Source organism: Lactuca serriola, chromosome 7, assembly GCF_051521515.1.
Source record: "Lactuca serriola cultivar US96UC23 chromosome 7, Lser_US96UC23_V15, whole genome shotgun sequence".
In the NCBI taxonomy this organism is placed as follows: Eukaryota; Viridiplantae; Streptophyta; class Magnoliopsida; order Asterales; family Asteraceae; genus Lactuca; species Lactuca serriola.
The window spans coordinates 40,110,541-40,137,665 of record NC_136414.1 but is presented as its reverse complement, the minus strand read 5'-3'; the positions used below and the strand labels follow the sequence as shown (position 1 = coordinate 40,137,665).

General features: G+C 42.1%; 1 protein-coding gene across 1 annotated transcript in view; it reads left to right on the top strand.

Annotated features, from left to right (window-relative positions):
• Positions 1–9,523, top strand: part of LOC145063896 (uncharacterized) — a 64,903-nt gene extending 55,380 nt beyond the window's left edge. Inside the window, exons 2-4 of the mRNA XM_079011458.1 lie at positions 7,737–7,819; positions 8,646–8,700; positions 9,500–9,523. Of these exons, the coding sequence (XP_078867584.1) occupies positions 7,737–7,819; positions 8,646–8,700; positions 9,500–9,523 (162 nt within the window). The remainder of the gene's footprint in view (positions 1–7,736; positions 7,820–8,645; positions 8,701–9,499) is intronic.
• Positions 9,524–27,125: the final 17,602 nt, after the last annotated feature.

Genomic DNA, 27,125 nt, shown 5'->3' with positions numbered 1-27,125 from the left:
ACATGGAACCCGAGAAGTGTCTTTTCCTCGTGTTCATCACGCTAATACACCCATAAAATAATACAATTTAGTGAGTTAGTGGTCACACTACTCACACTATGTGTTAGGTAAATCGCCTTTTCCCGTTGCCAGTAACACAATTAGAGCGGATCCCCACATCTCTATAGAGAGTTTAGCCATAAGTCTTCATGAGCCTTTCTTTTCGCGGTATTCGTTCCGAACTGTTCTAAGATCTCTCCAAGCCGGACAGTGAAACCTTCCCAGTATAAAGGTAACTTAGTAGGAACGACTCTCATCTTATGGCTTTTTCCGATACTCATACTCCTACCTTAAATACCAGGACTACATAATAGGGATGTAGGTCGACACTCAGACAACCAATATCCGAAGCACGGGAAAAATTTATGCCTAATACAGTAAGGACAAATATGTCCAGGGTTAACCATCGTCTCTCATCCGCTTGAGTTCCTTTCCGTATAGGGAAAAACCATGCCTCCGAGCAAGCGTAACCAATCCACTAGCAAGAAACCTACTCTCCTACTCGATGAAGCTACCTTCCAGATTGCAGTCTCGGCAGCCGTTGCAGCTGCCATGGCTCAGCTGAATGCTAACAACGCCAATGTTAGCAAGAGCCCTATCGGGAATTCCGATCCTAGTGGTGGACAGCAGAAACCAACCCCTGCATACCCAGCCACCCAAGGACCTCAACCAAATCCACTGAAGAGAAAACTCAAGATCGAGGAGGGATGTACCTCGGCTCAAGGACCTTCCGAAGGGCAACGAGCTAAGACTGTCAATACCACTGCCAGCCCTTCCACCCCGACTTCAAGAAGACCATACCTAGGAAACCTTCCCCACTGCAGCAAGTGCAGCTACCATCATCATGGTGTCTGTCGGGAACTCTTTTGTGCTAGGTGCAATATGAAGGGCCATGCTGCTCGCGTCTGCAGAATCCTGGTTAAGTTTATTACATCAACCACCAATGTGGCAGACAACCCAGTTTACCGCCTATGTGGTAAGGATGGACACTTCAAGAAGAACTATCCAAACTGAAGGAAACAACAAAGACTCAGGAGGAGTCTGACTCTAATGCTTAGGGAGAAGCATCAAAGAACCTGGTAGATTTTGGTACGTCTCTCAATCTCAGATAACTAATCGGAAACATTAAAAGGCTAATTCAAAAATGTAAATATTTCCCCAGTAAGGCGAAAGTCGCAGCACTGTTATAAAATTTAAAATTCATCAGGTGAAACTACAATGGCTAAACATATACGTTACGACCATGTATAATTGAGATGGATAGACCTAGAGTGAGTGAATGCCGCCTCATTTCCTGTTCCTCGTTTGGTTGTGGATTTAGGGCGGAGTCGCTCAGTCAACAGACCTCCCCACCTTAATTATACATGACTAGTATATGTTTGGCAATTATAGAAATGCCTCGTGAGAATCCATTCATGAAAAGGTACTCTATTCAGAAACACTCAGGACCCTCTATAGTTCCGCTTCGACTCTATCAGTCCAAGTATCCGCAGCAGTGATACACGGGACGAAACCCGAGGCATCTAGAACTTGTGTGCCCGTTCGGCACATGACTCTATCGATCCTCATTTTATATCATGTCGAAGTATGCCAACTTTGACGCCTCTATCGATCATGGTTCGACTTCGTGCAACCATGTGTAAATCCTTAGTGCTGTGTAAAAAGAACTTTCTCCATAGCCATTCGGCAAATAAAGGTTCTTCCGAACCTAAACAAAATTAGAATAATAAAGACTAAACCGATCCGTCAGTCGTCGCTCTTATTTCAAAACCCTTCCGAAGTACCCAGGAGAAGAGTACCGCGCGCTGTTAACCAACCCTTCTTAGACAGAAAGAAACTGAAGTGAAGACACTGCAGGTATTCCAGAAGATGATAACCACCCGAAGCATACTCTGTAGGTCCCCCAGAAAGACACTTCGCACCTCGCAAATCAGGTTCGTGAACCCAGAGGATAGAACTCATGGGACTGACTACTATAACTGAGCATATGCATAAGGGTGGTATATAATTAAGATCAAAAAGATTTAAGATGTGTGCTTCCTCCCTACTCCCTGTTCCTCGTTGGGTTGTGGGTCTGGGGTGGATTCGCACAACTGAACATCCTGCCGACCTCAATTATATACGCTTTGCATACACCAAGTATTAGTGGTTAAGCCAAGTATGAGCTCTACCACGAACCTCATAGTAAAACCCTTCATCCTAACCCCTACGGGTTGAGCTACTATAATGACCACAAATCCGAAATTTGTTGTCATCCCGGTTAAGCCAACATAGTAGCTAACACCCTCAGTTGATAAAGAAATCTGAGTCGTAAGAGTCAAGGACATTGACTACGACCATCCACTCACGCTTAATTCCCAGAAATAGGCATCTCAGCGGATATCCCGTATCCCTGGAAGCTACGATAAGTTAAATTCTGAGAAGAGTGGATGAGGAGATTAAAGTTCCAAGTGATGGAACCCTATACTCATTAGATTTGGCATAAAACGAGAGAACTCAGAACCTTCGGAAGAGTAGTTGCAGAAGATGTTCGCACTACTCAGGCACTTCGTCCACCCCATTACCGACGAATAGTACCTAGGACCTTCCGCCCTCTCGCGTGGAGGAAATCACCGTCGCCCTATAGACGATGGACCGCATTCTCCGAAGTGAACACTAGAATACCGAGAACCACGGGATAACCTCCGCATCCAAGTATACTTGGTCAAAATATGGAAGTAGTTTCGTTAAGCCTTATAACCCAGATCCCGAAGAGATTATAGACTTGACACCAGTCTAGGTGTTAGTCGATGGGTTATACAGGAGCACGCGCTTTCCGCACTAGAATAAACTAACACCTTGGAAATTAGGGCATGTCTTACAAGATTCATTGGACTATCAGGTGTTCCATGAATACTATCTCACGCAGAAATAGTAGAACCACCTCCTGAGATAGTCCAACACTCGGTTGGTGAAACCCTATCTCCCCGACCCTGAGGGTTTCCGTTAGGAATATCTCAAGATTCATTAGTGCAGGTTCGTGTTGCACAAGATTGAGATAGCTACTCTATAGCAAACAGATACCCGTAGACACGCAATCCATCCGATGATCTAGAAACAACCTGAAGGACTACACTTCCAGTATGAGAGAGAACGTTTAGAAATTCGGAATGGCGATCATGCCAGTGATGATCTCGCCATAGAAGTACACTATGTTCTAAGTACTGAAAAGCTCTACCCTTCCGAGGGCTTAGGACCATCCGAGATTCTTTACGGAGATTGGTCCAACCCTCGTCATACCACTACTACTTTCGGAAATCCTACAAGTTTCTAGACTTGCTCAGTACGTGCCCGACGCCACTCTTTGTATCCCACCCATCTTGATAGAAACCATGGAGAACCCTAACTTCGTAGACATACCTGTAGGAAATCGCTAACTGCATGAGACGGAATCCACACCCCATAGGCGAAGGTTTGTTGGAATGACAGACACATGCCATAGATCACTTGGGAGTGCAAGGCAAACTGAATAGGAAGTACCTTCATCTCATTACTCGGTCATTTATACCTAATTCCTTGCGTAAACCTGAATTTCGGGACGAAATTCCCTCTAACGGGGGGATGATGTGACAACCCGAAATTGATTCCGTCATATTTAACCCCTCCTTCCGTTAATAACCCTCGTTTTATTTAAACTGTCCGTTAACCTTTTGGAAGAGGTTAATTAATGTGGGACTTTTATAATGACTTGGAAAGGGTTGAAATAAATTGGAAACACTACAATATTCCCTTGAAAATTTTTAGTTTCAACCAAGTCAAAATACGACCGTTTAATCGGGTGCGACCAAAAAGCCCCGTTTAACGGCAGTATCGGGTAGATTTCCACTGAGCCCCAACTTAAACCCCTATATAAGGGGGAGTGGGCTCCATTCACACTCTTTCCACTCTCTCTACACTCTCTCTCTACAACTTGTTTTCCGAGCCAAAAACGTCCATTTCGAGCCCCAAACGAGTAAGCAATCTACCCTAACTTGTTGTATAGCTTAACTAACATGCAAATTCGTGTTTAAGGAATCAAATAGGGGCAAGAGTAGGTGTTTATGGCCCAAGAACACTCTTGGACTGTGAACACCATTAAATGGGGTTTTTAAGCCCCCAAACCCCTCTAAACTACCCTTAAGACTTAGATATGGCTAAATGACTTATGGGAACGGACTTAGAACACCTTGAACTTAAATTTTGGGGAGTAAACTTGAGTTTACTGCCCAAGATCATGCTTGGTCCGTAAACTCCCCTTCATGGGGAGTAAACTCAAATTCAAGTGTGAGAAATGCCCTCAAACACCTCCTATAGCCTTGGAAAAATGTCTAGAAGCAAACCCATTGAAGTAAATGCTTTAAACATTAAAGAAACCAAGGGAATAGGAGTTTACGCCCGTAAACCCCCCTAGGAAAGGTCCATGGGCCGTAAACTCCCAAAAAGTGGCCAAATGATGCCCTAACACCCCCATTTGACTTGGAAAAATACATAGGATTTTATTATTTACCATTTAAGACCTTAAAACACAAAAGAAATGAGCACATGAGAGCTTATGGCCGGAAAATCCTTGTTTAGGGCCATAAGCTCCCTAAAATGGTGCATTTGAGGCCTTAAACCCTTTCTAAATCCTAGATTTGAGCCTAGCAAAATTCCACAATTGATATAAGACATTTTAGCATCCTAGAACACCCTCACCATGAGTTTACGACCGTAAACTCATGGGGAGTTAGTCCCAGGGCCGTGAACTCTATAAAGAGTTTACTCTCGAAGAGTAAACTCCCTATCTAAGCCATTCGCACCCTTAGATGTTACCCGGGACACTCCAAGCACTTAACCAAAGTGTTTTCCGCACTTTAGGATGCATATACTTGTTTAATTAGTATTATATGTACTAATTGTATGTAAACATATGTTATCATATGTTAATAGGTCACTAAGTGTGTTCAAGTCTTTACTTGACACCGATCACCCAACCGACACCTTCGTTCAATCCACTTATAACAGGTGAGTTCATACACCTGAATTAACCTTTTTTAAATGTTTTTACATGTTTTATGGGGGTGGGGATACAAGTTAAACATGCCAGTTATCACATCAATCACATGTGATTGATAACCCGCATGAACAAGGATTTATTACACTGTCAACTGTTTTACCAAGTATGATATTGTAAATGGTTTTCCAAAATGTTTTAACTTGTTCAAAGCTCTTCTCAAATTGTCTCTCACGCGATATGTTTTAAATTCAAAATCAGTTACAACAACATTTTAAACAAATTGTCTCTCACGCGATAATGTCTAAACTTGTTTATGAATGATTTTAGAGGGTTTCTAAAGGTTTTCAAACTTATTTTACAAAAGAATACCAAGTCATGATTTTCTTAAGTATAAAGGTTTTTCCAAAGTTTTTCATCAAAGTTTTTCTTCTATGTTTTTATACTCCTACTTTGTTAGATACTACTGCTTCGTTATACTTCCACTTAGTTAATGCTACTACTTCGTAACGCTTTTACTTCGTGATACGCTTTTACTTCACCATACGCTCCTACTTCACGATACGCTTCTACTTGTTAAACACTTCAACTTCGTTAAATGTTCCTATTGGTTAAATGTATGCTTGTGCTTGTATAAATATATATAAATAATGTTTAAAGGACTTAGGAAGGCTTGTTCGCCCTATTTCCTTTTCTTTGTTGAGATGTGGTCTGGTGGGATCCGATATCCGTCTGAAGGTCGTTTGATCATTAGTTATATATTATGTATACAAGCATAGACATATAGGATTACATCGATCAGTTCACTTCCCTTGGGTAGCAAGGGCATCCTCCCACTCGTCACTCATAGATCAGAGTCACTAGTAACTATTATAGGAATAGTTAGGAGACTCTATCTCTCACTCTATCTCTCTCTTTCTCTCTCTATGTCTCTCTCTTACTTTAGAATGTGATACACTATTTCCCACTACGGCGCTTCATTGCGCCAACTCCATGGAACCTGAGTCTCTGGGAAGGAGAGAGAACATTATGTGTATAGATCTATACGGGATTGACACTCCCACACTCTGACTACTAGCTACAGTCTGCGCCGGTAAGGCCCATGGGTGACATGAAGCCACTACTACTACTGCCACTACCTCTACGCATGACCTGGAGGGTCATCGGATACTCTATTGTCGATCAGCATGGTTACATACGAGTTCACATTCACTCTTTGTTTTAGACCTTGCAAGACGTATCATTCAGTTGATATTGTATGGGGTCTGTGTTCACTGTTTTTAGGCCTTGCTAGACGTATCTTTCATTTGATACCGTCTGGGGTCTGTGTCTCCTTTTGTTAGACTAAGCCAGGCGTGTCGTTCACTCGATACTCTCTTGGAGTCTATGATTTCTTTGCCTTAGTCAACAGTATCTTCTGCTGACGCATATGCTATTTTCCCTTGTATTTTACTAGTGATATTCTTCTACTTCCTTTAAACTCAAATACCGTATTTTGGTAATGATAATATTTTAGGGAAATTCTCTTCAAAACATAACACTGTCGGGTCTTGGTAGAAGACTACTTTTATTTAAGAAAATATAGGATTTTCTGGAAAGGACTCTAATACACTCTTGATTCTAAACTACTACTACTTATATAAAGTTATTTGGATAAAATGACACTAAATACTTATGAACTCACCAGCATTTATAAAAATGCTGATACTCACTTTCAAATAACTTGTATTCTCAGGTCAGCAATAGACAGGTACATTCCAGGAGCTTTTGATGAAGACAGTTTAGTACCAAGCTGCACTTATATTACCACTTGTATTACTTTGCTGTTTCTATGTAATGTAAACCCTGTAAAACTATTACTATTAATGCAATGGTTGTTGTACTTTGATTACTATACTGCATATGTTGTGATACTTGACATGACATCATCCACTCTAGAACGTTTCCGCCGTTTCGGTTTTGGGGTGTGACAAGTGAAGATGATAGGTAAAAAAAACCCATGAACTCTTCTATTTCCTCTTCACTGGAGACCTAAAGTCCACTGACACAAATGACTTTCTCCGATTATCATCGGTTCTGATTTATATGTTTTATTTGTGTTTAATTTCGTCTACATATTTCTGTTTTATGACTATCGAATTCTTTGTTTTCATAAAAAAGTGAAATTGAGGGTAAAGAATGGTAGAAATGGCATTTGTATCCATTTGTAGGAAGAACAGGCTCCACGATCCCGACTGCTTCTGCCTGCTTCTACAGGTGGCGCTGACGAATTCAATTGGGTTCTGATCGTTACACTGCTTCACCACATGTCACCTCCAGCAAAAAGAGGAAAGAATGAGTTGTGAACATAAGTTGCTCGATGAAATTCTTCAGAGAAAAATACTTCTAATATTAGCACTTTGCTCAACTACCATTTCCTTACCCTTCTTAATTCATCATCTTTGTTATGCACTCGCGGTATCTCTTATTTGAAATGATGAAAGTGTTGCTTTGTACATTGCTCATATATGTTTTAGTAAAGCCATTTGGAATGCCATGTTTTTCTTCAATGGACCGGGCAGACTAACAACTTAGGACATATTAGAAGCTTTTGTTGGCTACCTTTCGACCGTTACGTCTCAGATTAGACCACCTGTTATTATATCTTTAGTTGTTTTCATTTTTTTACTTGATAATTTTTTAAAAGACTTTTTCTTCTGTAACTGCTCTTCTATCGTTTATTGCTCAGGTTAGGAATCACTTGGTTGCAAGAATAGCGTTGCCTATGAGGTAATTACTAAACTGCTATGAATTTTTTATTTATTTATTTGTTTACATTTTTGTTATTGCTTTGAAGCAGATATTCACTACCTTAGATCAGTCTGTGTTTTTATGTATCTATCTGTGTGCATTTGTTGTCAGATAATGCAAATCAATGCTTTTCGTTGATTGATTTCATTCTTTAGTTCAATAACTTGGATGAATGTTAATGGTGCTTTGGAAAATTGTGCTTCATGTTTGAAAAATGCTGAAGGATAGAATTGTCATTAACTCATATTCAGACAGTGTATTCAGTCCAAAAAAGAAACAGACTTTATTATTTATAACACATACTCCATACATGCATCATTTACTGACATCACTTTAAGTTAAGAAGAAGTGTAGAATGGTCATTTACTCACATCCAAACAGTTTATTCATTCTGTCCAAAAAAGAAACAAACTTTGTTTATATACTTTAGACATCAATCATTTACTCACCTTTGTTTTATAACCAACACAGAAGCTTAGGAAGTTATTCTCCTTCAAGTATTATTTATTGATCAGCAAAATTTATAAGGTATTGTATATACATAAGTGTTCCTTTGGTTTATATTTGAATTATAATTATAATCTGCAATTTATTTTTTTATTTATTATTTTATTGTTGACTTTTAGGTGAAGAATATTCACAAGAAAAAGAAGGGAATCAACTCAAGTGAAAAAGCTATAATTTACTTGAAGCCAGAAGATGAAATATTTCATAATTTACTTGTCTTTTTTCTAATTATTTATTAATTATTTTTTTAGCTTGAGGAATTCTGATTTATTTATTATTTTTTTTATAAATTCATCAGCTCAGTGTATGGTCCTTCTGCTTTCCCTTGCGCACTACAGGTCACCACCAATGAGGTACGTTTTATTTAAATAAAAATTAAGTTATTTAACTATATACATAATTTAAATTAATATTTCTGTAATTTTATATAAAACTTAAAGTTATTTCATTTTGATTAAAGCCCTGGTCGACTTCATAACTAGCGATGGGGTTACAAACAGTGTTTAATTTAGAAGGACATAATTTGAGGTTTAAAAAAATAAAAAATAAAAATAGAAATTCTTCATACATTAAAATAATTTAAAATAAATTTAAATAGTGATTGTGTCCCACCTTTCCGGCAGCAGTTACATTCGTTAATAGACTAATAATAATATTGTGTTACATTTTTTGAAAGTGCACATTTAGCCCTTGTAGATTTCGTTTCTTCATTTTCTACCTCCATGTTTCTTGTAGAGTTTCGTTTAGAAATTTTGTTTCCCTTATCATTGGTGTGACATTGTCTTTACATACAATCAATACACGAACCCCAAGTTTGACCACTTTCATATTTGTTTTATTATTACTTGCATCCAACTATTTATTCTATCTACTCACCTATGATTAAAGTATAAATCAGGTAAGAAAATAATAAGACATTAAAATGTAAATGAAAAAAATAATAATTTACATACTCCACTAGGTTAGAAGCGCTTCAAGACTTATAAAACTATTCATACCTTTTTTTGCATCTTTTTCATAAATTGCATGGAAAACATGCTACAATCCATCTCTGGTGAAGGATTTAATCTCCCCCGTCATTTATATTAAACCGTTTGACTTTGTAAAGAAATTGATTTTTGTTTTTTTTTTTTTTTTTTTTTTTTTTTGTAGTGGAAAAGGCGGCTTCTGGAATGATGAAAGACATGATTTATTATTTTAAAATGGTGAATGAACTTTATCGATGACTTTTATTTATTGTTTTTGTTGCAGATCTGAACCGAAAAGGTCTGTTCAATGTCATCTCTTCCATCAAAGACGGGGCATTAAGTTTACACCGTTCTTTCTTTCTCATGCCCTAACTTCTTAGCTTATATTCTTCATCTAAGGTCTAATCTTTAGCCCTAAAAACTCAAATTTTGAAATCTCTCTTGGTTTTTTTGTAGGTAGCTCCGCTGAATGTAACCCTGGTTTGTCAAATTCTGAATGAAATTTTCACAAACTTCTGTTTATCTTTTTGGTATGCACAGTTGACAAAATTAACGATTTGTTTTCCCGATTTCTATTACCCATTTGTTTTTCCAATTTGTCAAATTCTGATATTACCCCTTTGCAAATTTGTCAGATTTGTCATAAGATACAACATTGTAGAGCTAAAGAGGAAGACCAGTGTAAACTTAATGTTAAACAACCGTAAACCCCTATGAAAAAGAAAGCAAGAGTCGATTTGAAGCATCCGACAAATGAAATTGAAAGGTAGAGGTGATGCACTTCTTTTTTCTTTTAAATTTAAACCGCTTAGTTTGTGTTAGATTATTTAGAACCCGATTGTAAAGGGACAAGAAGGAGAATAAATATTAAAATGTATGTCTGCCACCCAAAAATAACATTTTACTTTTATAGTACAATGCTATAATTGGGTATATCTTTAAAATTGCCAGCCAAAAGTAGTATTTTATTATGAAACATAGTTACCAATGTTAGTTAATTAATTAAAATGAATATTTAAATTTTATTTTATATATTCTTTGCTAATATAAGCATATTAAGTGCAAGTTATAGTTAAAATAAGTTTTGCATTTGTATTTAATTTAGTAACTATTTTCTGTCAAAAATTCGTTTATGACCCAAGCTGCACAAATAAAAACATAATTTTTCACTCTGTTGCGTTTTAATGTGTAATCGGCTCTTACTCTATAAATAACTAAAAGTGGCAATTACTTGGCTGGATTTTTTTAGGGCACACAAAGACTTACCAATTTGCCCCTTGGTTTCAAAGCTGATTGTGTATCTTTCTTTACCACATATGTCGACCCTCTTTTCACACACACATTTTATCTTGGTTTAACAAACATGAATACACTGTATATTTGATTTTATATTTCTTTACCACATATGTTAACCCTCTTTTCACAAACACATTTTACCTTGGTTTAACAATCATGAATACATTATTGGTATGCTTACATTCAGGTGTTTAGTATACAAGAAAACAAAAAACTACTGGTATGGTTTCTTTTAAGTCTATTTTTCTTTATAAAAATTAATCTATTCTGTCATTGTCTAAATTTTCATCTTTGATAAACTAAAAACATTGTGTTTTCATCTTTGATAAACTAAAAACATTGTTTTGTACAATTGCATGCAATTCCACTTTTTAATGTTCAATAACCTTTTTTACTTATTACCATTACCAAATTTGTATTTTTGTTGATTGTTTAAGATGCTCATGTACATGTATTATCCATGCTTACGAATGTATACAATAGAGTAGTGAAGCAAAACTGGATTTTATTCAACATGGTCCAAGTCTCCAAGATTTAAAAGGTAAACTCCTTATTTGTATCTTTAAAAAATTAAATGGTATTATAATGTTGAAAAAAATGTTGTTTTTTTACCTTCCACATTACTTTAATTTTCAGGAACTATTTGGGTTTACTGCTGCATTTACAATTGACACAGAGTGTTATTCATTTTGTTGGAGAAGATGGATCATTAGTCTTTTTAGATCATTTAAAACCTCATAAAGATGGAAACAACTCAAATCTATCTTTTTGGTCCACTTTTTACACAAACACCCGAAGATATGCTGGGGGTTGATTTTGAAATTAATAACCATGCCCTTAAAATTTCCAAAGTTGACCTTCACTACAAAGCACATATGCTTGAAAATTCTAATTATATACTTTTAATTCTCATCTTGTATAGTTAGTAAATCAGATAGATATTTCCCTGAATTCAGTTTATACTTTATATTGAGGAAAACTTGGTGCTCATGTTGCAGAAACACAACATTTAATGAATGGTCTTCACTGGGCAGTCGTTGACTGAAACCCTGGTTGTAACCGAACCCCGCGGAGCGGGGTACCCCAGCTAGTTAATTTTGAATTAGTTCTTACTTGGCTAGTTTGGAGCAAATAAATGGTAGAGGAACTTAAATTTGTAGACTCTCACAACATTGCTGGATATCTCACAGATCCTCCTACTGCTCATCCATAATTCAAATCCATGATGGTGGGTTTGAACAACTTTAAGATCTCTGTAACGCCCCAAAAATACCGGCTAAAAATTTCATTTTTAAATTAGGTTAATACGTAAAAACATCATTACAAATCATTCATAATAATACTCCGTGTCTGAAAACCGGTAATATCATAATAATATTTCAGAGTACATCCCAGAAAATCCATAGTGCGGAAAACAAGAGTGTGTGTCATATGCTGCTACCGCGCCGGCTCCTTTCCCTTAGCTGAAGAGGTACCTGAAACCAAAACTGAATACTGTAAACACGAAGCTTAGTGATTTCCCCCACTGTACCACATACCATATAATCACATAACATACATATATTGTCAGACATATCTGGGTGTCCGACCTACCCCTTCGGTCCTCTCGACCGGACGTTGCCTAGCACACCTGGGTGCTGGCCTCCCCTTCGGTCCTCTCGACCGGATACTGCCTAGCATATCTGGGTGCTGGCCTCCCCTTCGGTCCTCTCGACCGGATACTGCCTAGCATATCTGGGTGCTGGCCTCCCCTTCGGTCCTCTCGACCGGATACTGGGGAACTATTTCTCCCATCTACTACTACCACATAACATGTATCACAATATCAGAATCTATCTAGCATGGCTGGGTATGACTACCCCTTCGGCCCTACCGACCGGATATCTTGGGGACACTCTCCCCCTACTGTCACTAGCACATAGCATCATATCATACAAGCACATAACATAACACATGTAGTAGTAATCCCTAGATAAATATCACAGAGACAATCATCTACATACAACCCCTACTGGTGGGCCGGCATTGTGGCCGTAGACCCACCGCTACTGGAAGGTAACTCACCTCGATGTAGCTGCTGATCTGTGTGGGGATTAACTGTCTGCTGCTGTTGCTGCTGCTCCGGAAATCCTCCGGCTATAATTCCCACAAAACACTCAATCAACCACTGCTAACTGTCCCTTGGGGTAAAATGACCATTTTACCCCTGACCAAGTCATAAGCCAAGGTCAGAGTCAACTTTCAGTTGACCCGACTCGCCGAGTAGGCTCTCCAACTCGCCGAGTCTCTATCCAATCGATTGACCTGTATCCCGTCTCTACTCGTCGAGTTAGGCGTTCACTCGACGAGTTCTCCTTCTAAACTGATGTCCAAGTCCTTCATCCTACTTGCCGAGTTGTATGAACAACTCGACGAGTTCATCTTCATCCGAAGAACACTTTATGCTGTGACTCGGCGAGTTGTATGAACAACTCGTCGAGTCTGTTCTTGATCTAAGAAGATTGCCTTGAACTCGTCGAGTCAGGGCATTGACTCGCCAAGTTCCTTCATGGATGAGTTCGGCTTCCAACTCACCGAGTCCACCCCGGACTCACTACACTACTCGGCATAACGAAAAAGGGGGAAAACCCGAGGACTCGCGTCTCGAGTCGCCGAGTCCGATGAACGACTCGCCGAGTCGTTACCATGCAATTACTATATGGTCGATTCTGCATGAATCCAGCTCATGCCATACATAGATCCGTGATCCTGGGGCTTGATTAACACGTAAAGTTTCCAACTTTACGTGTAAATAGACAACCATGAGGGTTTTAGGGTCCAAAATGCACCAAAAGGGTAGATCTAGGACTTTCATGCAATATGGTTCCAAAAAGACAGTAGATCTGAGCTCCTGGAGCTCAACCACGCCTAGATCTAAAGGTTAATCAGCTTATTATGAACCCTCAAACATACACAAGCTTGGAAATGGTTCAAGAAGGACTTTAATGGAGCTATAAGGGAAAATAAGCATGAAAACAAGGGGGAAATCGAGTCATACCTTAGGGAACACACTGAGATAGCTCAAAGATGCTTGACCTCCTCTTCTTCTTCTTGATCTACTCTCCTTCCCACTCCAAAACTTCAAGAGAACACACCAAATGCTTCAAACTCACAAAGAAACAAAGCTTGAACGAGGTATAGGGCTCTGAGGGTGAATGGGGGCGAGATTGGGGAGGAATGAGAGTTTAAATAGGGTGCAAACCCCTGAAACTTAGGGTTTCATCCAACAGCGGTGACTCGCCGAGTCCAGAATACGGACTCGCCGAGTCGCCAACTTAAAACGTGTCCCGGGTCCCGACTCTACTCGGCGAGTCGGGCCTACAACTCGCCGAGTACAAGGCTAAAAATGCAAACACTTATACAAATTTCCACATACTAGGAATCAGGTGCTACAAATCTCCCCCACTTATTTTAGACTTCGTCCTCGAAGTCTGCTGCTCGATCCCGAAACAGCTCAGGGTAATGCTCCATCATTTCTTCCACCGGCTCCCAAGTCCACTCTGAACCCTTTCGGTGCTGCCATTGCACCTTCACTAATTCCACCTTCTTGTTCCTCAGATCCTTCGACTTCCAATCGAGGATCGCGACTGGGCGCTCAATGTAATTCTGGCTGTCATCAACCTGAATATCCTCTAATGGCACCACCGTTGAATCATCCACGAGACACTTCCGCAGCTAAGAGACATGGAAGGTGTTGTGGATCTGGTTGAGCTCGACTGACAGATCCAGCCTATATGCTACCTTGCCCACCCGGGCTACAACCCTGAATGGTCCGATGAATCTCGGGCCCAACTTGCCCCGCTTCCTGAATCGAATGACGCCTTTCCAAGGCGACACCTTCAAGAGAACCATATCCCCGACCTGGAACTCCAAGTCGGATCGACGCTTGTCGGCGTAACTTTTCTGCCGACTCTGAGCAGTCTGAAGCCTGCTCCGAACTTGCTGGATCCTCTCGGTCGTCTTGAGCACCACCTCGGTGCTCCCCATGACCCTCTGGCCAACTTCACCCTAGCATATCGGGGTCCTGCACCTCCGACCGTACAACATCTCGAATGGGGGACGGTCAATACTCGCATAGTAGCTGTTGTTGTACGAGAACTCAGCCAAAGGAAGATAAGTATCCCAGCTACCACCGAAGTCTAGCACGCATGCCCGCAACATATCCTCCATAGTCTGGATGGTCCGCTCGCTCTGACCATCTGTCTGCGGGTGAAAGGCGGTGCTAAAATGCAAATGAGTGCCCAACTCGTCATGAAACTTCTTCCAAAATTTGGAAGTGAACCGCACATCTTGGTCTGATATCACTGACACTGGCACCCCGTGCCGCGCTACTATCTCCCTGATGTAGATATCAGCCAAATTTTCGGTCGAGATGCTCTCCTGGATCGGAATAAAATGGGCGCTCTTGGTCAATCGATCCACGATGACCCAAATCGAATCTACTCCACGCGCAGTCCTGGGAAGCTTCGTGATAAAATCCATCGTGATATCTTCCCATTTCCACAGCAGAATATCCAATGGCTGCATCTTGCCATGCGGTCTCTGATGTTTGGCCTTAACCTTCCTGCAGGTCAAGTACCGCTCGACGTACCATGCCACATCCCGCTTCATGCAGGGCCACCAATAGTCTAGGCGAAGATCCCGATACATCTTCGTCGCCCCTGGATGAATAGAGAATCGGGATTTGTGCGCCTCCTCCATCAAGATCTGGCGCATGCCTCCATGATACGACACCAACACCCTACAATGTAGTGTCAATAACCCCCGGCTATAATAATCGAAAGAGGTGACTTGACCCACTATTCGCTCACTCTTCCGATGCTCCTCCTTCATAGCCTCCTGTTGAGCCTCCAGAATCTGCTCCAACAGGGGAGTCACCACAGTCATCCTCATGCAAATATCCCTGATTGGCGCCGCCTTGTGACTAAGCGCATCGGCCACCACATTGGCCTTTCCTGGGTAGTAAAGGATCTCACAATCATAATCCTTCACCACGTCCAACCACCGACGCTGCCTCATGTTCAGATTCGGCTGATCCATGAGGTACCTCAAACTCTTGTGGTCCGTGTAAATGGAACACCGAACCCCGTATAGGTAATGCCGCCAAATCTTGAGAGCGAAAACCACCGCCCCCAACTCCAAATCATGCGTCAGGTAGTTCGCCTCGTGAGGCTTCAGCTGCCTCAAGGCATAAGCAATGACATGCCCCCTCTGCATCAATACTGCACCTAGGCCTGAGATCGAGGCATCACAATATACCACAAAATCCTCTACGCCCTCGGGTAGGGCTAAGATTGACGCCTTGCACAATCTCTGCCTCAGAGTCTCGAACGCTGCCTGCTGCTCATGCCCCCATCGAAAGACCACGGCTTTCCTAGTCAACCGTGTCAGGGGTACGACTATCTTGGAGAAATCCCGAATGAATCTCCGATAGTAGCCTGCCAATCCTAGGAAACGCCGAATCTCGGATGGAGACTTCGAAACCTCCCACCTCATCACAACCTCCACCTTGGCCGGGTCTACTGAAACCCGTCCTGGTTGACGAGATGCCAAAGGAATTGCACCTCGCGCAACCAAAACTCACACTTGGAGAACTTGGCGTACAAGCTCTCCCTCCTCAGGGTCTCTAAAACCTCTCTCAGATGCTCCTCGTGCTCCTCCTGTGTCTTGGAATAAACCAAGATGTCGTCAATGAAAACTATCACAGACCGATCCAGCATCGGCCTGCACACGCGGTTCATGAGGTCCATGAACGTGGCAGGAGCATTGGTGAGCCCAAACAGCATCACCACGAACTCGTAATGGCCATAACGCGTCCGAAACGCGGTCTTCTGTATATCCTCCTCCCTAACCCTCATCTAATGATAGCCTGAATGCAAATCGATCTTGGAGAACCAAGATGCTCCCTGCAACTGATCAAAGAGGTCATCAATCCTCGGGAGTGGGTAACGGTTCTTCACCGTTACCTTATTCAGCTCCCGGTAATCTATACACATCCAGTGCGACCCATCCTTCTTCTTCACAAACAGGATCGGGGCTCCCCAGGGTGAACTGCTCGGACGAATAAATCCCTTGTCTAGCAGCTCCTGCAGCTACGTAGACAACTCTTGCATCTTGGGAGGAGCCAACCGATACGGTGCCTTGGCTATCGGAGCCGCACCAGGAACGAGGTCAATTCTGAACTCCACCTGTCGCTCCGGAGGTATCCCAGGAAGCTCCTCTGGGAAAACATCTGTAAAATCTCGCACCACCGGAACCTCGCTCACTGTCACCTTACCCACCTCCCGGGTATCCATCACGTACGCGACATATCCTGCGCATCCCTGCTGAAGGTAGCGTCTAGCCCTCGCTGCTGAACATACTACGGGTCCACACTGCGGCCTCTCGCCATGAATCACTAACTCTCCCCCACCTGGGGTCCTGACTCGCACTAGCTGTTGCGCGCAATCTATCACCGCCCCATTAGGGCTTAACCAATCCATGCCTATAATCACCTTGTTCCCACGCACCGGAATGGGAACCAAATCCACCAAATTGCACTCCTCGAATAACCTCAGAACACAATCTCTGAACACTGATGACACTCGCACCGATCGATCGTCGGCAATCTCCACCTCCAAAGGGAAATCCAACATGCCCGAAGACTCAGTGAACTTCTTGCTAAGCGCAAGGGAAACAAACGATCGGGTAGCACCCGAGTCGAACAACACCTGGACTGGGATACCGTTCACATGGAACGATCCTAATACATATATATACATATACCGAGCACATATCAATATCATAACATCATATAAATAAATGAGAAGGAAAGAATCATACCCGTCACCACATCGGGTGCTGTGCGTGCCTCTTTAGCGGTCAGCTGAAATGCCCGGCTCCTCACCACTGGAGCCTCTGCCATGCCCTGCCAGCCATCTGTGATCCGCAGGGTCACAGGAGCTGGCGCCTTCACTGGTGCTGCAACTGTCAACTGGGGGCAATTGGCCTTCTTGTGGCCCCTCTGGTTGCAGTGGAAACACAACTCAGACGTCTGAATAACTGCTGCCGGAGGAGTGCAATCCCTGCTATAGTGCCCAGACTTGCCGCACTTATAGCAGCCTGATGATCCCAACTTGCATGCCCCCTCGTGTGTCTTGTCGCATTTCCTGCAGCGGCCCCGTCCCTGTTAGCCTTTCGGCCCCAAATCTGATCCCTTGGGCTTCTTCCCCGAAGCCCCTCCCTACTGTCCCTCTTCTGCCTTCCGTTTCCGGATGTGCTCCAGATCTATGTCCCTCTCCCTCGCCCTGGCAATCATAGAGTCCAAGGTGGGGCAAGCTGAAAAACTAACATGCTCCCGTATATCAGCTCGGAGCATGTCATGATAGCGGGTCCTCCTCATGTCCTCGTCACCCGCATATTGGGGCACCAACAACGCCCTCTCCCGGAACTTGGCGGTGATCTCCACCACAGTCTCTGTCGTCTGCCTCATGTCCAAAAACTCCCTGGCCAGCTGCTGAAGCTTGACAGCCGGCGCAAACTCTGCCCTGAATCTGGTCACAAAGTCCGACCAGGTCATAGCCTCGACCGCTGAGGCTCCCAACAAGTCACTCACTGACTCCCACCAGTCTTGAGCTCGGTCTCATAAACACCCTGCTGCATACCTCACCTTCGACCCCTCGGGGCAGAAGCTAGTCAACTGTGCAAACTCGATGTCTGCAATCCATCGTCTGGCGGCAATGGGGTCTTTCACCCCGTGGAAATCCGGCGCACCACTGCTCCTGAAGTCCTTAAAGGACAGTGTGCGAGATCCCGAATGTCCAGATGCCATGTCGCTCCTGAACGCCCGGAGGCGATCTTCCATCAACTCGATGATCCCTCCTTGATCGACCCGAAGATAATGGGGGTCGACTCAAGGATAACCCTGGTGATCTCTGACGCGATGAACGCGCGTAGTCCCTCATCCACTGGCTCAGAACCTGATCCCGAACTTGACCCTTCTCCTGAACCGCCATATATCGGCCTCGATTGTAGTACCACCATTCTGCAATACATAAATAACAATCATTAGTGATACTGATACTTCTTGAGGGATCACAACTACTTACAAGTTCCCTGGTCTTATCTTGGCCTTCCTTGGTTCGGGTATGGATCCTCTGCTTTTAGTAGTACGGGCCCATACTACCTTCCACATCTATCCGTACCTTCTTCAAGGACTGCCTCAACTCCAGTTGATTCCTTCCACTACTGCTGATCACCACTATACTCATCCTAGGCTTGCCCTAGGAAATCTCAGGCTCCACCCTACTAGGTCCTCAGCTGCTGAAGGCCTCCTAGTAATGCCAATTAACTATTTCCTGAATACCATCACATGGGGTGAGGCTCGGATAATCCTTCGAGTAACAGACTCGTCCCTACAACGGTTAGACTCAAACGAGAGCTGCGCAATAGGGCCAAATCCAACACTCTAAGATTATTCAACCCTGATCACATGTGACGTGACATATTCACCTAATGGCTAACTCCCACCACTCAGAGTCCCACAAAGCACAAAGCAAGCAGCATTCGATCTAAGGGAACAATCTCAAGCAAATCCGCTCTCATAGAGAGAAACTGATCTAGCATACAGAGCTAATACTCATACTATCAGGCATAACCTAATAGGCTATCCTACTGCTGTCTACTCAATTCTAGCATGCAATTTTCATACACTGAAGCGCATAAAGCAGGCACATAAGGCATCACTACTAGATCCTTAGTCCTATTCTAGCATGCTGTTCTACTGAAACTGATAAACACAACATAAGCTTTTATGGGTACTTTGGGGAATACTTACTTGAGCTCGGCCAGTTGTGCACATCACACACTTCGTTCTTTCTCAAACCCTTTTCTTAATTCTTAGAAAACATTTCTTTTTGGAAAATCTTTTACTCTCTCGATTTGAGTTCAGACACCCCCGAAGGTGAGTCCGAATCCCTCAAACCAGGGCTCTGATACCAACTTGTAACGCCCCAAAAATATCGGCTAAAAATTTCATTTTTAAATTAGGTTAATATGTAAAAACATCATTACAAATCATTCATAATAATACTCCGTGTCTGAAAACCGGTAATATCATAATAATATTTCAGAGTACATCCCAGAAAATCCATAGTGCGGAAAACAAGAGTGTGTGTGATATGTTGCTACCGCGTCGGCTCCTTTCCCTTAGCTGAAGAGGTACCTGAAACCAAAACTGAAAACTGCAAGCATGAAGCTTAGTGAGTTCCCCCACTGTACCACATACCATATAATCACATAACATACATATATTGTCAGACATATCTGGGTGCCCGACCTACCCCTTCGGTTGTCACACCCCAAAACCGGAACGGCGGAAACGTTCTGGGGTGGATGGCATCATGTCAAGTATCACAACACATGCATTATAGTAATCAAAGTACAACAAAACATTGCATTAATAATAATAGTTTTACATGGTTTACATTACAACATAATAAAGTGTACAAACAAATATAATAAGAACCGCCTGGTACTAGGCTATCTTCATCAACAGCTCCGGGGATGTACTTGTCTAATTGCTGACCTGAGATCACAAGTTATTTGAAAAGCGAGTATCAGCATTTTTACAAATGCTGGTGAGTTCATAAGTATTAGGTGACGTTTCAATCAAATAACTTTAATAAGTAGTAGTTTAAGTGTTTTTTGTATATTAGAGTTCTTTCCAGAAAATCATATATTTTCTTTAATAAAGCAGCCTTCTACCAAGACTGGTCAGCGTTAAGTGGTAAAAAGTAGTTTTCCCTAACTTTCTATCATTATCGAAATACTGAATTTGATTATTAAGAAAGCAACAGGCGCCAGGGAAATAACATATGCCTCAGCAGTGAGGACTGCTGACTAAGGCAAAGGAATCATAGACTCCAGGAAAGTAACGAATGAACAACATGCCTGGTTCCGTCTATCAAATGGAGACACAGACCCCAGAAGGTACCAAATGAAGGGTACAACTGCTAAGGTCTAAATGGTGAATACAGACCGCAGGCGATACCAAATGAAAGGTACATCTTGCAAGGTCAAAACAGAGACTACAGACCGCATACAGTATCAAATGAAAGATACATCTGGCAAGGTCAAAACAGAGACTACAGACCGCAGACAGTATCAAATGAAAGATACATCTAGAAAGGTCAAAACAGAGACTACATACCGCAGACAGTATCAAATGAAAGATACATCTGGCAAGGTCAAAACAGAGACTACAGACCGCAGACAGTATCAAATGAAAGATACATCTGGCAAGGTCAAAACAGTGTGACTCTAGAAAAGTGATACCAGCATACAGTGTAAATTGTTGGCGAAATACCGTTACCTTAAGGCCAAAGAATTATAAGGTAACCCGGGATACTCGTAACCATACTGACTAGAGTTCCAGACGCCCTACAAGCATCCATACAATGTGACATTTGTCACCCATTGGCTTGGTAGGCCGGGACTGTAGCTAGCAGTCAGGGTGCGGGGTTGTCAATCCTGTATAGATCTATACACACAATGTCCGCTCTCTCTACAGGAGACTCTGGATACCAACTAGACGACAGAGAAGGCCGTGTCCTAAAGATGCATCCCAAATAGTGGGTATAGACTTCCAAATAGTGGGTGGTGTGTAAGTGCTGAAGTAGAGGTAGAGACTTCCCAATAGTGGGTTTCTAATGTAAGTGTAGACTAGAGGTAGAGACTCTTAACTAAACTGACTAGAGAATTCCTATATGTCCATACTCATATACATAATATATAAATATTGAATCAAACGACCTTCGGATGGCCATCCGATCCCACCAGACCACATCTCAACGAAGAAAAGGAAATAGGGCGGACGAGCCTTCCTAAGTCCCTCAATCATTACTTATATGTATCTATATACGCATAGACATACATCTAACTATTGCTGGGTGTGTATTAAGTGGAGACATATCATTATGGTGTGAATTCATACAATGTAGATAGATCGAGTCGCGAAGTATAAGCGTACCCGATATAAGTGATATAGAGACGATAACAGGTATAAGCGATATAGAGACGATAACAGGTATAAGCGATATAGAGACGATAACAGGTATAAGCGATATAGAGACGATAACGTGCATAAACGCATCACGAAGTGTAAGAGTTATCGAGTAGGAGTTTAAAATATATGAAAGTGAAGCTGCAGTATCTAAAAAGTAAAAGTATAAATCGTGAAAGGATACTTTGATGAAAAACCTTCATATTTGGAAAAAAAAATCACAGTTGGTATTCTTTTGTAAAATATGTTAAAAAAACCCTTGGAAATCCTTCATAAACCAGTTTAGAATGAATTTGGATAAATCAGTATAAGTAAAAGTTTTGAAACAAGTAAAAATCATTATAGTGTCCTACTCGATAAAACAATGTAAAATGGTGGTAAAATCTTGTGCATGCGGGTTATCAATCACATGTGATTGATATGATAACTGGCATGTTAAACTTGTAATCCCCCCTATAAAAACATTTAAAAGCATTTAAAAGGTTCATTCAGGGGTATGAACTCACCTGGTGTAAGTAGGTCCGACGAAGGTGTCGTTTGGGCGTTCGGTGTTACGCAAGGACTTGAACACACACAATGACCTATTTTAACATATGATAACATAGGTTCACATAAAATTAGCATATTATACACTAATTAAACAACTATACGTGCTCAAAGGAGCGGAAAACACCTTGGCTAAGTGTTTGGGTGTCCCGGGTAGCGTCTAAAGGTGTGTATGGCTAAGGAATGGAGTTTACTCTCCAAGATTAAGCCCCCAAAGTTGAGTTTACGGCCCAGGGACATCTCACCATGAGTTTACGGTCGTAAACTCATGGTGATGGGTTCTAGGGTGTTTAATGCTTCTACCTTACTCATGGAATTATTCTAAGTACTTTTCACAAAAGGTATGAGTGGGTTTGAGGCTTCTAAGGGCATTTTCTATCAGTTTACGGCCAAGGGACCACTCCTAAGGGAGTTTACGGCCGTAAACTCTCATCCTTAGAGTTTTGTGAAGTTTAAAGCCCCTAATGCCTTTCTAGTAATTTCTAATGAAGTATGATGCTATTTTGGGGGATTAAAACTATCATTTGAATGAGTTTTGGGGAGTTTACGGCCTAGGTACTTGCTTGGGCTGTAAACTCCAAGTCACCCCATATTTCCTTGTGTTTAAGTCCTTAAATTCTTCCTAGCATTTCATAGAAATAGTTTAAGGCCATTTGGGGGGGGGGGGGGGGCAAAAACCATATTTTTGGCACATTTAGGGGTGTTTACGGCCTTGGTATATACCTGGGCCGTAAACTCCCTTTTCCCTTTCATTTCATTGAGTTTAAATGGTCTAAACCCAAAATACCAAGTCCTTAATTTATGTGTGAGGCCTAAGGGTGGTTTGGGAGTGTTTTGGAGGCATTTTAACAAGGTTTTGAGGGGTTTACGGCCTAAGCTTGTGCTTGGGCCGTAAGTTCTCTTTTACCCCCTAATTCCATGCATTTTAATGTTTTAAACACTCCTAGGTTAATACCTCAATTTATTTCCTAGCCATTAGGGACAAGTTTGGGTCATTTTGGCCTCATTTTAGGTGTTTACGGCCTAAGGAGGAGCTTAGGCCGTAAAATCCTTTTCTATTGCTTCTAAGTCCGAATTTTGGGCTATAAACACAAATCAATATGCTTAGAATAAGCTAGGGTAAGAGGACTTACAATTTGGAAGCGTTTGGTTGCGGATTTGGGGCGACAACGGATCTAGAGAGAGAGTATAGAGAGAGAGTGTGTAAAAAGTCTCCAATAGACTCCACTCACCCTTATATAGGGTTTTGAGTCGGGGCTCGGTGGAATTCTACCAAATACTGTCGTTAAACGGGGCTTTTGGTCGCACCCGATTTAGTGGTCGTAACAATAAAACTTAACACTTCCAATTAAATGAAAATATGTATTATTTGTTTTATTTCCTTTTTGTCACGACTTAACGGCATTTTTTTTAAATGTTAACTATTGGGATGTTTATCAATTTGACGGAACTTTTATACAGTGGAATATTCCGTTAACGGTAACGGGGAAATGTAACGGAACAACTTGGGTTGTCACATCGGTCCTCTCGACCGGACGTTGCCTAGCATACCTAGGTGCTGGCCTCCCTTTCGGTCCTCTAGACCGGATACTGCCTAGCATATCTGGGTGCTGGCCTCCCCTTCGGTCCTCTCGACCGGATACTGCCTAGCATATCTGGGTGCTGGCCTCCCCTTCGGTCCTCTCGACCGGATACTGGGGAACTATTTTGCCCATCTACTACTACCACATAACATGTATCACAATATCAGAATCTATCTAGCATGGCTGGGTATGACTACCCCTTCGGCCCTACCGACCGGATATCTTGGGGACTATCTCCCCCTATTGTCACTAGCACATAGCATCATATCATACTAGCACATAACATAACACATGTAGTAGTAATCCCTAGATGAATATCACAGAGACAATCATCTACATATAACTCCTACTGGTGGGCCGACATTGTGGCCGTAGACCCACCGCTACTGGAAGGTAACTCACCTCGATGTAGCTGCTGATCTGTGTAGGGATTAACTGTCTGCTGATGCTGCTGCTCTGGAAATCCTCCGGCTATAATTCCCACAAAACACTCAATCAACCACTGCTAACTGTCCCTTGGGGTAAAATGACCATTTTACCCCTGACCAAGTCATAAGCCAAGGTCAGAGTCAACTTTCAGTTGACCCGACTCGCCAAGTTGGCTCTCCAACTCGCCGAGTCTCTATCCAATCGATTGACTTGTATCCCGTCTCTACTCGTCGAGTTAGGCGTTGACTCGACGAGTTCTCCTTCTAAACTGATGTCCAAGTCCTTCATCCTACTCGCCAAGTTGTATGAACAACTCGACGAGTTCATCTTCATCCGAAGAACACTTTATGTTGTGACTCGCCGAGTTGTATGAACAACTTGTCGAGTCTGTTATTGATCTAAGAAGATTGCCTTGAACTCGCCGAGTCAGGGCATTGACTCGCCGAGTTCCTTCATGGATGAGTTCGGCTTCCAACTCACCGAGTCCACCCCGGACTCACTACACTACTCGGCATAACGAAAAAGGGGGAAAACCCGGGGACTCGCGTCTCGACTCGCCGAGTCCGATGAACGACTCGCCGAGTCGTTACCATGCAATTACTATATGGTCGATTCTGCATGAATCCAGCTCATGCCATACATAGATCTGTGATCCTGGGGCTTGATTAACACGTAAAGTTTCCAACTTTACGTGTAAATAGACAACCATGAGGGTTTTAGGGTCCAAAATGCACCAAAAGGGTAGATCTAGGGCTTTCATGCAATATGGTTCCAAAAAGACAGTAGATCTGAGCTCCTGGAGCTCAACCACGCCTAGATCTAAAGGTTAATCAACTTATTATGAACCCTCAAACATACACAAGCTTGGAAATGGTTGAAGAAGGACTTTAATGGAGCTATAAGGGACAATAAGCATGAAAACAAGGGGGAAATCGAGTCATACCTTAGGGAACACACTGAGATAGCTCAAAGATGCTTGACCTCCTCTTCTTCTTCTTGATCTACTCTCCTTCCCACTCCAAAACTTCAAGAGAACACACCAAATGCTTCAAACTCACAAAGAAACAAAGCTTGAACGAGGTATAGGGCTCTAAGGGTGAATGGGGGCGAGATTGGGGCGGAATGAGAGTTTAAATAGGGTGCAAACCCCTGAAACTTAGGGTTTCATCCAACAGCGGTGACTCGCCGAGTCGCCAACTTAAAACGTGTCCCAGGTCCTGACTCTACTCGGCGAGTCGGGCCTACAACTCGCCGAGTACAAGGCTAAAAATGCAAACACTTATACAAATTTCCACATACCAGGAATCAGGTGCTACAATCTCTCAAGCCCTTCGTGCCAATCCAATAATTCACAGAGACCTAATCACTAATTTTTGGAAAAATGCTTCGATCAAAAAGCTTGGAGCAAATGGAGCTGGTACAGTGGAATCTATGGTGAAAGGAACCCAAGTGATTATCTTTGAACAAATTATCCGAGAGGTACTCAAATTTGGTGATGCATCTGCATTCCCAATTGAGTATTCTGCTAATCGTGTTAAGGTAGTTCAGGAGAAAATGTGCTATGAAGGAACCTATCCTCCCACTATCAACAAGCTTCTGCCACCCTACTGTAGGTTCTTGGCACACTTCTTTGTGAGTTGCATTTTCGGAAGAAAAGGAGGCTCTGACAAAATCAGTCAGACTGTGACCTCAACCATTGTTTCTCTAGCTATGGACTGAGATTACAAATTCTCAAAGTTCGTCTTCGAAGAAATGAAGAGCAACCTCCTGGGAAAGAAAATGACCTATTTTTGATGTACCCCAGGTTCCTTCAAATGATTTTTAATGAAAAATATCCCCAAATTGAAAGGACGCCCGATACATTGGATATGAAAGCTTTAGGTCCCAACACTTTTGGACCCATTAAGCAATCAAGAAAGTATGCCAAAGTTGCTTATCAAGGATTAAAGGAGTTAGTTAAATTTGGAAAGTTTGCTGAGATTGAAGACACTCCTGTTGTTGGTTCAATAAATGTTGTGGTTGCCAACGAACATGTGGTGCCCAAACCAAAGTTTCAATTTGTTTTTGCAGAGATTGAATTATCTGATGATGAAGAAGATCAAGAGGATCAAGAAAATGAATTGACAGAAAATGAGTTTGAAGACTTTATTCAGCAAAGTATCTCAAACCCAGAGAAGGATGCAGCTGTCACACCACCAGTTGTGACTGAAAGGGAAAGTGACACAACAATGCAATATTCCATACCGACACCTGAACAGATGGATGCTCTCATAGCATAACTTCAACGAACTGCAAGGAAGCCTCCCTAAACAGTTCCTATCACCACTGAACCTCCATATGAAAGTGGTCCAGATGACTCAGCCTACGCTTTACTCCCAAAGAAGCGAAAAAGAAGAGATCCAAGGCCGGGAATGTTTATCAGGGACCTAGTTCAAAAGAAAACTACACCAATTGAGCCTGGTTCTATGGCTCAAAACATACAAAGCACATTCACTGAGTCCTCTCCAGTGATTCAAGACATACCAAGCTTGATCCTTGAGCCCATTCCTATGGATTGGGATTTTCAAATCCTAATTATTGAAGAAGAAGTCATACCTTCAGAAGGAGCTCAAGCTTTAGGAAGCTCATTTGAAACACCCGAGCTAGACATCTCCAAAGGAAAAAGCAAGTTGCCTGAATCTGATTTTGTTGATGTCGTTCAGCTTCAGAACAGAGCCTTTGATCTGGAACAAAACTCTGCTGAAAAGGATTTGATAATGGGAAAGCAAGATATTCGAATCAGTGAGCTTGAGAAAGAGAACTCCGATAAAGATTCAAAGATCTCAGAGCTTCAAGCGAATCTCGGTGGTTTAACTGCTCTATTATGTGATCTAAAA